At 40.5% G+C, this 13,206-nt stretch overlaps 1 protein-coding gene across 1 annotated transcript in view; it reads right to left on the bottom strand.

Annotated features, from left to right (window-relative positions):
- LOC134622834 (uncharacterized) overlaps positions 1 to 13,206 on the bottom strand; it is an 822,926-nt gene that overhangs the window by 711,487 nt on the left and 98,233 nt on the right. Inside the window, 1 exon segment of the mRNA XM_065470170.1 lies at positions 788 to 961. Within this exon segment, the coding sequence (XP_065326242.1) occupies positions 788 to 961 (174 nt within the window).

Here is a 13,206-nt window from a genome sequence, read left to right as displayed (position 1 = left end):
TCCAGTGTACACTGTGGATTTTGCAGTGCAGTAGACAGAAGCCTCACTCCTGAATCTTGCAGATTGTTGGTACTCAGGTCCAGCATTCTCAAGCTTGAGGGCTGGGAGCTGAAAACTAAGGACAGAGTTTCACACCTCGTGTCTGACAGGAAACAGCCACTCAGTCTGAAAAAAAAATGTAATAAATGAATAAAAAAGTATTTGTGTTCAATGCCAAAAACCTTTGATGCTGAAAGTAAAGATTGTCAGTGGGAATTCCAATTCATGGTTCACAAAATAAATTCAAATTTAAGCTGAGAACAAATAGAACATTTTTAAAATTGCTCAGTAAATCATAATTTTATAATTCTAAATGGAAACCAGTATGAAGTTGGTACATTTAGTGACACTAGTTTAGTACCTGCTGGCACAGGTACACAGGATTGTTGGTCACTAATCTGTGATTTTTTTTGATAGGCATAATTCAAATACTTTTTTTTAGTTCTCATACTGGACCCTATTGCAGTCCATCAGGTTGATTCTCTGTCTGAAGTTTAGTTCCTCTACCGATTGGCACTTTCAGGAAGTATGATAAACAGCAGAGCCCTTGTAAGCTCCACATGGTCCACCTTTTAGTTTAGAAATTTTAGAAACAAACGGTAAAACCAACTAAAAAGTTATTATCTAAAGACAAAACATTTTTTTTCATATCATGAAAATCCTGAACAGTTATGAGGTAAAGAAATTTTCAAACATCAAAGGTGTGAAATATAGAAAAAACAACCAAAGCCGCAGTCAGTGAACTCACCTCAGAGTCTCCAGTCCACAGTGTGGACTCTGCAGTCCAGCACACAGAAGCTTCACTGCTGAGTCCTTCAGTTGATTGTTACTCATGTCCAGCTCTCTCAGATGGGAAGGGTTGGACTTCAGAGCTGAGGCCACAACTTCACAGTGAGTCTCTGAGAGTCCACACTGAGTCACTCTGCGATTAGAGAAAATATAAAATGTGTTATTATAAAAGCAGAAAATCTGCATTATAAACACAGACTGAATGTATGGCAGGGATGGTCCACTTGGTAAAGTAAATGTGTTGGGCATCTTTCTTGGCTTTCAGACAATAATTCTGATAGCAAAACAACCAAAGTAAACAGGTGGTCAAAAAAAGATTAAAAAAAGACAGACTGTGTCAGTTCCCAAACAGAGAAAAACAAACTAAAAAATATTAATCAACCAAAGACCCAGAGTTTTAATTCATTTGAAAGTCTGATGTTTAGCGTTGTCTGCTGAAAAACTCAAAAACTAGTCTTTTTGTATATATTTATTTGTATATATATATATATATATATATATATATATCTATATTGTTAAGAGTAGAAATATTTTGCTTATATTATTTGCTGCTATTTTTAAAATCATCATTACCATTTCATTATTAATAGAGATATTGCATTCAGATGCATTCAGATGTTCAAATATATTGGTATCATATTAGTCTTTATCACAGGTCCAGTAAGAACCACGTTAAACTGTTGAGTTGAATCTATAATTTTAAATGCTTTTATTCTCCTGTAAGCTTAGACGTTTCTGTGCAGACTGCAGGGACAGGAAATATATTCTGTGCAAAAGGGAGATAGGAAACGCCATGCTTTGCAAAAGTGAAACCAAAAGCAGAGTCAGATTGTAAGGTGTTTTGAGCAGGCTGTTTAATTATGCATTTATATCTCTGATTAAGCTTTGATTAAGTTTTAAGTAGTGGTATTAGATTGAAACACTTGTTTTATACATTATACATAGAAGTTAAGATCATCACCACACGGGAAGGCCTCAGCCTGGTTGTCGAACCTGAGGTCATTTTAAGTGCAGAGATCACACATGAACATCCTGTGCTTGCACAGACCTACACATACACATCCATACACCCATATACGGGTAGGGGGTTTTATTTAATAGGTGAAAGTTTAAGCATGCATTGCTGAATCTGCAGTTTTATGATGGTGTTGTCAAGTTGTCAAATAGAACATTTGTGGTTTTGAAGCTGATATACTGACGCGATGAGTATGGAACGCCAGGACTGCCATAATGAATTACTTAAATACACCATTAAATAATTAATTAAATGTGGCAATAATTAATTAAAATTGGAATTAATTAATTAAATAAATAGTTATGACACATGTAATTAATTAATTATTGACACATTTAATTAATTATTTATGTATTTCACATTTTAATTAATTATTGACACATTTAATTAATTATTTAATGATATATTTATTTATTTCATTTTGGCAGTCCTGGCGCCTGGCTCTCACCATGAATTAATTTTATCTGTCAGCCTCACCCATCAAATTCAGGGGGCGGGGTTAACGCTGCCCATGCAGCTTCTCTAACATTTGATTGGTTGCCGTGCAAAGTAAGTCAAAACAGGTCGATCCTAGATAATCGATTGCTTCTGTAGACTTGAGGCAGCCAGGTGTCCTAGAATGCATTTCAAATCACAGGCAGCAATGGTGGTGGTGTAGTTTTAAATACCCCGTTTTTCTGTCACCAACTACACTTTTAACAGTGTTTTAGCCGCGAATGTCGCGCCGTAATCTTCACATGTCTGGTCAGGTTGTCAGCATAGAACATGTTTGCAAAAGTGCTCACATGTTTTCAGAGATTTCACTGCTCTGCTAACAGTCATCATGCAGAGGGCACCAAGGGGGTTACGTCAACCGGTTTGTTTACATATTCCACTCTCCGTGTTCCACATGTTGCATTCGCAGATTCTCATTTTCACCGAACGATCGTCTCTTTCCGCCTGGTCTTGTGTGTCTGTGCTTCTGTAACATAAAGAACGAGCTGACATGTTTCTCACGACACCAGCGATCAGCTCAACAGACCGTCAGTTTACCTGCATGCATCCTCCTCCTCACCTGTCAGCTGTTTAACACCTGCTGCTGATTCAAGAAACACGCCCACGTTACTTGGTGATAGTCACAGTTTAACTGGGCAGCTGGTGCTCGATATAACGCAATGTCAGCGCATTTTTCTGCATAAGATAAGTAAATATAGTATTTTTCCCGAGCGCAGAGCTGCTGGAGCTCGTTTCCTTACAGAGCACCTTATCGGCGAGCCAGCTTTATCAGCGGCTGATGTCCAATCACCGCACACAGCTTTGAAACCTCACCTGAGTTTTAGCTCTCAGTGGTTAAACACTGGACTTAATTCACTCAGGTTTTGTCTGACGGGTCACGTTTACTTCGCTGTTTTATTTTGGCTGAGGTTAAAGTTACGTTTCATAACTGCATAGTTTTACTGAAGTTTAATGGTTCGCTGTGTTAGACTAAACCATTCGCTTTTCTTTATGTGGTGTGTTTGGATTTGACAGTGAATTTTGAGATTAAACTGACTTTTAAAATGTTTTATACAAAGAGGAAAGAGGAGGCGCATTTCCACCGAGAGGAGCAGAGTTTGCAACAGCGTGTTCATCATGAAGACTGCAACCTGGACAGAAATATTATATCATCTGTTTTTTAATAGTTATTCAACTGTATTCTAAGCACCAGCGATCTGTTAGAATTTTTAGAGTTTACGTAACTAAAAATAAATGAGGTTAACATATAATTTGTGTGATTTTCTTTTTTTTTTGCTTTTTCGGTCATGTTATGTTTACCTGTCAAAGGCTTGTTAGAAACTATGAAACACATCGTGCAGACTTCTGGATGTTAGAAGAAAACTAATACTGCTCATGAATGAGACTAAAGGCAGGGAGGTGTCCTTTAAAATTAAACATGTTAATAGGACCTCCCTATTATATCATAGTTTATGATACAGCATGTGTATTTCAGTAATAGCCTACTTATTTCAGTGTAGTGGTGAACAGTCACACAGCTCACATGGGCGTTCTCTGTGATACTCTTTAACTATAATTTATCCAAGTTAACTTCAGTTAACCATTCAGACAGTTCTTTTGCAATGACAAACAAACACTCATGTAGCCAGTAGGTTTCTGCTGTGCCAGCTCTTTAAATTACAACTGCTTATGCAGTAACCATGGTAACCACGGACTCTTAGTGGCTGGATCGACGCAAGTCAGACAACAATTTTACATATATGATCTTATGTTTGACGTTTGTTTTATATCTAATCTTCCTCTCAAACATTTAAACAGCAGCGAGTCTGCAGCTGAGGGAATACAAACTCAAATTATCGGAACAGGTTTGATCGTTTCTTGCGTGTATTAATTTAGTGATTTATTAAATCACCAAAATGTTATTCTAATCTGCTGCTGAGTCTCTTACGCTGATAAAAACGCAGATAACACAGATCACGAACACCTGTTCAACCAATCACGTTCATTCCACTTTGATCTGCGACAAACTGACGGTTCATCTCTGTTACAGTGTTGCGTTAGACTGCTATTTTTTTTGTTCTTTATATTGTATATTTTCACGTCTCTGGAATAGTTGGCAGTAATAAGGATGATTTTCTGTAAAATCATATTGATATGACCCGTGACATATTCGTAGATGACCGTTAGATAGTCAGCTGTGAAACTCTGGGTTAACTCATAGAGCTGAAGATATCGTGGATATGCTGATCTTGCTCCGTGGTGTACAGGGCCGTTTACCCTCATGATTAATATTCACAATAAAAATATTAGCCAAACATCATGAAGTCTGTATGTGTTTCATAGTGTCGAACAACCTTTGTTCAGTTAAAGCAGTTACTACATGTCGGAAGCACCAACGTTATTTCTTTTATGCGTTCATACGCAGGCCACGCTGATTACTGAACAAAAACCCAAAGATCAGCTGTTAATCAAATGTATTTGCTCTCTCTCCTCCTTAAACATGTTTTTAATGTTAGTTATAATTCAGAGTTGGCGACTGAAACACGTAGGACACATAAGAACATCAGGAAATAAAAACCCGATAAATATAACCTCAGTAAATGAAGTCAGTGTCAGCGGGGGTTATTACAGCTGTGAACCGGGGCCTGCGCTTTGTCGGTGGCTTGCGAATGCTTGCGAGGCGAGCGGGTCTGTCCCACGCTTTGCCGTGAGACTGGGCAGACATCTCCGAAATCACCGAAGCACTTTTGAAAAGAGGCTGTATCTTGACAAACCGACCAGACATCTGAAGATTAAACCACTACATTCTCGGCTAAAAAATATTGAAACGGTATTTGGTGACACACAAACAGGGTTTTTCCAAAGTTCAGTTCTTTTAGTTTCAACATGCCGGTTGTTGTGTGCTAAAAACAATGGCCACCAGGCCAAAGCAATGGTTTCGACTCGATCAGCGTTAACACCCCCCCCACCCCGGGATTGATGGGTGAGGTTGACAGATAAAATTATTTCATGGTGAGACCTGAAGGAGTCAACTGTGCCAAAATGAATTAAATACACCATTAAATAATTATTTAAATGTAGCAATAATTAATTAAAATGTGAAATCAATAAATAATTATTTAAATGTGGCAATAATTAATTAATTAAATGTGTAAAAAAAAATTAATTCATTATTTCCCATTTTAATTAATTATTTCCAATTTTAATTAATTATTGCCACATTTAATTAATTATGTAATGGTGACCAGGGTATGAAATGATTTTTTTTTTGTTCTTACCCACAAATATGAATATGAAATGATTTAGTGAGTAATTAAGAGTCCAATTATAAAGAAAAAATGAATTACACATCAGTTACAAATTATATAAAGATTAGCTGTGTATGTAAGAATAAAAAATAAGTGTCTGAACACTGACCTGAGAATTTTCCAGTCTACAACGAGGACTTTCCAGTCCTGCAGAGAAAAGCTTCACTCCTGAATCCTTAAGGTCATTGTTACTCAGGTCCAGCTCTCTCAGTGTGGACGACTGGGAGTTAAGAAGTGAGGACAGAGTTCGACAACTTCTGCTTGTCAGGTTACAGCCACCCAGTCTGAAAGACAGTATTTTTAATCAAAATAAATCGCTTTAGTCACTAAACACAGACACACAAGAAAATATAATATCATGTTCTCATCATGAGCTAAAATGGCTTGTTTCAGAGGGTGGCTCCACTTTGAAGCCACCCTCCGTAATGGCCCACTTTCTTTAATTTGCCAGTTTCAGGAAGCATGGTGCAGGGAAATAGTCAGTACTTGTGACCTGACCCTCGATTCTTGAAATATTACATTCATGGCATGCTTGTTGTGGCTCATGGTCCTGGATTTAGTGTTTTGAACCAGTAAGTTTCAAACAGTTTATTTACAGAATACAGGGTGGGCCATTTATATGGATACACCGTAATAAAATGGGAATGGTTGGTGATATTAAAGTCCTGTTTGTGGCACATTAGTATATGTGAGGGGGCAAACTCCTCAAGATGGGTGGTGACCATGGTGGCCATTTAGAAGTCGGCCATCTTGGATACAACTTTTGTTTTTTCAATAGGAAGAGGGCCATGTGACACATCAAACTTATTGGTAATGTCACAAGAAAAACAATCTTGAGGAGTTTGCCCCCTCACATATACTAATGTTATCAGACCTACGTTCCATGGTGTTGTCATTCTTGTACTCAAAGAGCAGGTTCTGAGAACTCACGACCGCAGTGCACTTCCCAAGATGTGATCCAATCTTGGGAATAACGCTCAGAATAACGGAATAACGCTCAGAGGCGTTATTCCGAGCGAGCCCCTCTAGATGTAATCCAGTTTGCACTCAGAGATCTTATTCTGAGATTTCACGGCAGCCGTAAGCTTCTCCAAGATCTCATCCGTGCTGCACTCAATGAGCCCATTTTGAGAAACTCACGTCTCGTCCCATCGTTTCAATTCCAGCTGGCAGCCTTGTGGGGGTTTGAACAGCTGGTTCCGCTTCCTTAATTCTTCGATAAGCCAGAGCCAAGCTAGCTCCGATCAGCAAGAACCCTGTTACCATGGTTCCGAATAGGTAGATATCTTCAGCACTCAGGCTCACCAGAGCCCAGACTTCTCGTTGAGAAAGGGGTGTCAATTGCATTCAGGGTCCAGTTGATCAAATCCATAATTCCTCTTTTAGGTTTTAGAGAACAAACTGTGAGAGTGTGTTCCAGGGAAAAGTAATACAAAAAACACAAGACTAGACAAGGACACAAGAGGCTAAGCAGGAAAGCTAAGGGAGAGGAGAGGAGGAGGAAAAAAAGTGCGACCGCCTTCGCCGAGAGCAAGAGAAGAATTTAAGATCCTGGTGTTGACATTTAGAGCCTTGCATGGACTGGTACCTCCCTACATCTCCGATCTGCTACAGCCCTATCAGAGGTCATCTGATCAGGGCTTACTTGCTATAAAACAGACTAAGATGAGAACTAAGGGTGACAGAGCTTTTGCCACCATGGCCCCGAGACTGTGGACTCTCTCCCTCATACATTAAGAACTGGACTCAGTCGTTGTTTTTAAAGAACAACTCAAAACTCACCTTTTTAAAACTGTTTTTGGTTAAATTTCTGCCTGTTTTATATTGTCTGTTTTACCCTTTTATTATTTGTTATCTTATGTGCAGCACTGTCTAGAATGTCTAGAAAGGTGCTATATAAATAAAATTTTATTTGTTATTCATTATTTATTTATTTATTATTTATTTATTTACATTTGATTTGTAAGGAAATTTCTTTATCTGATCGCTCCGCCCGTGCTTTGATTTTAAAAGAGAAAAAAAAAGTTTTCCGGTAGTCCTGGATGTTTGTTCGGTAGCCTCGGACTGAAAGTTAAAAGTTACACACTCAACACGTTGCGTGAAAACGACACGAAATTCCGAATTTTATGAATTTGAACTGACCAGGTAACCGAGAAACACATCATGGTTTTCATGGAAAATTTCTCCTCAGAAATTGGACTGTGAAAAAAAATTAGATGAAGCTCTGCATTTAATACCATAATTCCCTCCACACTCACCACCAGGCTGGAGCACCTGGGACTCAGCTCATCTATGCGTCAGTGGATCTCCAACTTCCTAACTGGCAGACCACAGGCAGTAAGGATGGGCGGACATGTCTCAGCCTCCATCACTCTCAGCACTGGAGCTCCCCAGGGGTGTGTTCTGAGCCCCCTGCTGTACTCTTTGTACACATATGACTTAGTGGCCACTACGAGATCCACCACCATCATCAAGTTTGCTGACGACACCGTCGTGGTGGGCCTGATCTCTGATAACAACGAGACGGCCTACTTGAAGGAGGTTAGGAATCTGGAGACCTGGTGCCAGAGGAACAACCTCCTTCTAAACGTCAGTAAGACAAAGGAGTTGATAATGGACTTCAGTACTAAGCAGGAGAAGAACTACCAGACCCCTGTCATCGAGTGCCCAGTGGAGAGAGTGGACAGTTTCAAATACCTCGGAGTTCACATCACGCAGGACCTGTCATGGTCCTGTTACATGAGCACCGTGGTGAAAAAGGCCCGACAGCGTCTCTACAACCTCAGACACTTGAGAGACTTCCGACTACCCTCCAAGGTGCTCAGTAACTTTTACTCGTGCACCATAGAGAGCATTCTGACAGGAAACATCACAACCTGGTTTGGGAACAGCACCATGCAGGACAGACGAGCTCTAAAGAGGGTTGTGCGATCAGCTGAGCGCACCATCCGCTCCGAGCTCCCTGACCTGCACTCAATCTACAGCAGGCAGTGCTGGACCAAGGCCAGGAAGATCATCAAGTACCACAGCCATCCCAACAACGGACTGTTCTCTCTGTTGAGGTCAGGAAAGCGATTCCGCTCCCTGAAGACCAACACAGAGAGACTGAGGAGGAGCTTCTTCCTGCAGGCGATACGGTCTCTCAACCACACCACCACATAGTACTGACCCACACATATGGTTGTTACACACACACTGGACATTCTAGACATTTGTTTACACTAGTGGCCACTGTGCAACTACACTGCGTGGTCATCAAATCAAGTCACTCTATCACAATTCACTTAAATAAATCACTTTTAAGCATATTTGCACTGCACAAGACACTTAAATATGTGGATTGCACAACCCTGGACATTACATTTCTTTGTGTGGCGAGACATTTGCACTGACCCAACACCGTTATGTTTCCATTCAAGAAATAAATCTGCAACAATCAACCAGACTCTTTCTCTTCTTAAAAAATACAACACAGCTCAGAGTGGAGGAGTTTGTTTGGGCTTACAGCAGGGTGAAGCAGAAACCTGTTACACAGTGATGTGTGTGTAACTTTGGAGACAAGACTCAGTTTAAGCTGCTGATAATTTTCTATAATGTTCTCTTTCAAGAACCTTCTTGTTGCACAAATTTCTAAAACTAACCAACAAGAAAATGATCTGAGTCAGGACAGCATGGGAATAATGATCAGGTCTCCAAAGTGTTTCTACACTGAGAAGTTTCACTGTGGATCCACTTCATGTGAACATCAGGTGAACTCTTCTGCTGTGGATCAGAGTTTCACACAGTCAACAAAGACAAGTTTGAGCTACAGACTGTGAATGAGTCTCAGAGTCAAACACTGTGAGCTCTGACAGCTGATTTGTGCTGATTGCAGCTGTGAGCTGATGTTTTAGTTTCACTCATGATTAAATGACTTCAGTTCAAACTGAGGAGACAAAAATGTGGATTAAACATGTGATTCATGCATCTCATGTGATGTGAACATTATGTGGTCCTAAAGTGTCTGAGTGACCATAAAAGAGCTTTAATTCAAACTAGAGATGGACCGATCCGATATTACGTATCGGTATCGGTCCGATACTGACCTAAATTGACTATGTGCACGAGAAAATGCTAACTTCCTGGTTTGAGGCCGGATGCGGGGTTGCACATTTCCGGTAGCTTTACTTTGCGGTAAATCGCTACTGCGAAGATATACTCCAAAATCATGTCCAAAACTTGAAAACGGAAAGATTGCGCTAAGTTCCAAAGAGCAGAGGGTGGGAACACTCACCACTGTTGTGTCACAAAAAATCTAATGATAGATTTTGACGTTTAACCACTTAAGCCCCACGTCTCCGGTACCGGGGGCAAAAAGGAGGAGATCACGTTTAATCAGTTATAACGCGGGTTGTGAAATATAACTCCAGACAAGTGTGGTATCCACAGAAACCTCAGAATCTCAGCTAAAATGTCATATAAACCATGTCTACAACCACCAAACACACCGAATATAAGCCGCGATTAAACGAGCAGTTACGTAAATGCGCAGAAGTCCGCTAAACAAACAAAACCGAACCAGAAATTCTTCAGACTTCATGTAAGTAACCGGTTAAAGATAGGCTGGTTAGCTCCCAGAGCTATCACTGACTCCACACACCAAGTTTCCCCACGATCAGACCAAAATTCACTGAATTAGCCGCAAAAGAAGACCACAAAAACACACAGCGGCGCAAATGAGCTAAGACAGAAATTGGCTTACCGTCCCGATTATTTTCGCCGGTAGCCGGTAACCACGTGATTGACGTTTAAAGAGTTTAGATCGATCGGTTGTTTGCATCACTCAACACAAACAGAACTGCATCACTGCAGCAGAAGACACATCGTCCACATACAGAAGCGCATCTCTGTATAGTGACTGGTCTTATTCTTTAAACAGGCAAATGTCCAGCATTCAAACTACAGGTGAACAACAGTCACAGATGTTTCCCGTTATGTCGATATCAGCGAGTCAAGTACACACCTACACAGCATGTTAACAAACCGTGAAAAAAGCTACACAAAAAAATGAACGATTGCTGGTGAGGGTTTCTATACATTAGTATGTATGAAGGGTATGTTGTGACTTACCTTCTAAATTAAAAAGTGCAGTACTGGATGTCCACAATGTCCACGCATCAAAAAAAAAAAATTGGCTACTTGATTTCACCTCTCGCTGGTTATTTTTAGAACATAACACCCGCAATAAACGAGGGACAGCTGAGAAATATAACATTTGAATCCCTTTTCTCTTTTGCTCTTAGGCGTGGGGGCAAAATATCGACAAGTCCATGAACATCATTTACAGTTATATTGGGTAAATGACCAAGACATCTATAGAAATGTAAATCGACCTATAATTCATTCATTTGGTTAACTTCTTTTGGACATTAAACAGGGCGCGAATAGGACAGCGGAAACAAAGCTCCACACAGGATTTTCCGCACCGGAACTAGCATATGCTATCGTGCACATAGTCAATTACTGGATCGGATATCGGCGAGAAATAAAAAATGTAATCCGATCCATTAAATATCAAAAAAGCAACTCACAAAACTTGCGACATGGGGTAACTTGCCTCATAACTGTAGCATGTCGGAGCAGTATGCGTCACGTGATAGAGCAGCTGTGTGTATTTGTAGCCTCGCTAGCAATCCGGTATTTCATCTCTGAGGAAGTTATCCCAGAGAGAAGTAAAGCAAGTGTGTAAGTTCATCTCTGAATGTTTGTAAAGCGTACCCACGTTAAGCTTAACAACCGATATATGGAGCGTCTGCCTCTTCTCTCTCTCTCTTTCTCCTGCTGCTACTTCAATCGTGAAACTTATTAATGATCAGCTGATCAGCTTTTCTGTCGCGAGTCCGTCTCTCTTCTTTGTTTTTGGCCCACTTTGCACCAGAAAGAGGAAACCAGCGGCTGAACTACAGCAGCACGTTTAAGCTTGATAAGATGTTGTAACAATTTATTTAATATTACTTTCTACACAAGGATCCTTTTCTACGTAGCTGACAGCTGGTAACTGTGCAGGGACGGATCTAGCAAAGTTTAGCCAGGGGGGCGAAAAGGGGGGCACAAAGAAATACTTTTCTTTCTTATTCTCATTTAAAATGTCTAGCTTTTAATAAATAATTATCTGAATCTTACACCCAAAGTTTTAATCTGATGTAAAATGTATCAAAGTCCATTACTGTATATAGTAATTATTAAGTCTTACGGTGCGTTCACACCGAATGCGATAGAGGCGGCCAGAGCGTCAGGTTCACATGTAAAGTCAATGAAAAGAGCGCGATGACACGCGATTGCGCGTCCGGCGAAAATTCGGAAGCAGATTTGCGTCGGGAAAACGCCAAAACGCCTGAAACGCGTGTCAGTGTAGCGCGTGGGGCGCGTTTGACTCGCGAAGAATACCACGCGTGTCAGATTTTGTGTTGCATTTCGTGCACACGCGCGTATCGCGCCAACCGCTCGAGTTGGAAAATCTGAACTCCGGCGTCAAATCGCGCCGCGACAACCAATCAGGAGCCTGGTGACGTGGCTGTAACTAGGTCAAAGGGGCAGATCCAGCCAAAGCCCTTCATTCGTCACTCAGTATGGAGGAAAAGCTCATCACTGCCGTGGCTAATCATCCAGAGCTAAATGATGCTAGTTGCTACTTCTACCGAGACAGGAATAAAACGGACCTAGCTTGGAGGCACATTAGTGAGGAGATTGGACAACCTGGTAAGTTCATTCATTCTTCTTTTTAATTTCCAGACTGACCCGATGAAGCCGCGCAAAAGCTAGCAATCCCGCCTACTGTCCCGCTTTTTTTCCACTGATGTACAAATACCTTTCCGCTAACAAGATAATGTGTTTATTCAGAGGACATCTGCAGCACAACACATCTGGCACAACTTCCTCCCACATTTCCGGTTCACGTGCGTGGAAAGATGCAATTTTGAGACGCAATGGATTTTTCTTGGACACGCGTTGAGGTGCGAATGTGCACGCGTCAAATTAGGGGCGTTTGGGGTGTTTTCGCTCGCCTCTATCGCGTTCGGTGTGAACGCACCGTTAAGCATCATGAGGTAGAGGGTGGTTCCCTATTTTTTTTTGCTGGGAGTTTGCAACCCTATTAGTTAGGTTGCTTAATATTTCTGCTAAGTACTCTTTAAAATACCAGAATAGGAAGGATGGAGTAGGTTTAAGTTTATTAGATTGATCAGTATTGCTGAACTATGAAAATTTGGGTGCAGTGTATTTTTTACATACACGTATAACAGAGTAGCTTTAGTGTTGTTGTTTATTTAAACATGATCATGAACTTATACAAAATGCAGCAAGATATTTAAAAAAAACAGTTTTATTGATTAAAAATCACACTATATCGGATTCATATTCTGACCGGATTCTGACCTGAAACATCCTCAGATTGTTACAAAGATTCATTAAAAAGAAAACAATGAAAGAGAAAAGATCCAAATGTTAGACTTGGTCATTTGCTGTTTGAGGACAGTGATGCTCATATCTGTGGGGAAAGTGTGACCTGAGTGGGTTCATGTTTGTCTTTAAAGAGCTGCTCTG

The sequence above is a fragment of the Pelmatolapia mariae genome, linkage group LG3_W (genome assembly GCF_036321145.2).
Source record: "Pelmatolapia mariae isolate MD_Pm_ZW linkage group LG3_W, Pm_UMD_F_2, whole genome shotgun sequence".
NCBI classification, from domain to species: domain Eukaryota; kingdom Metazoa; phylum Chordata; class Actinopteri; order Cichliformes; family Cichlidae; genus Pelmatolapia; species Pelmatolapia mariae.
Note: the sequence above shows the minus strand (reverse complement) of the source record. Positions and strands in the feature narration are given on the sequence as shown.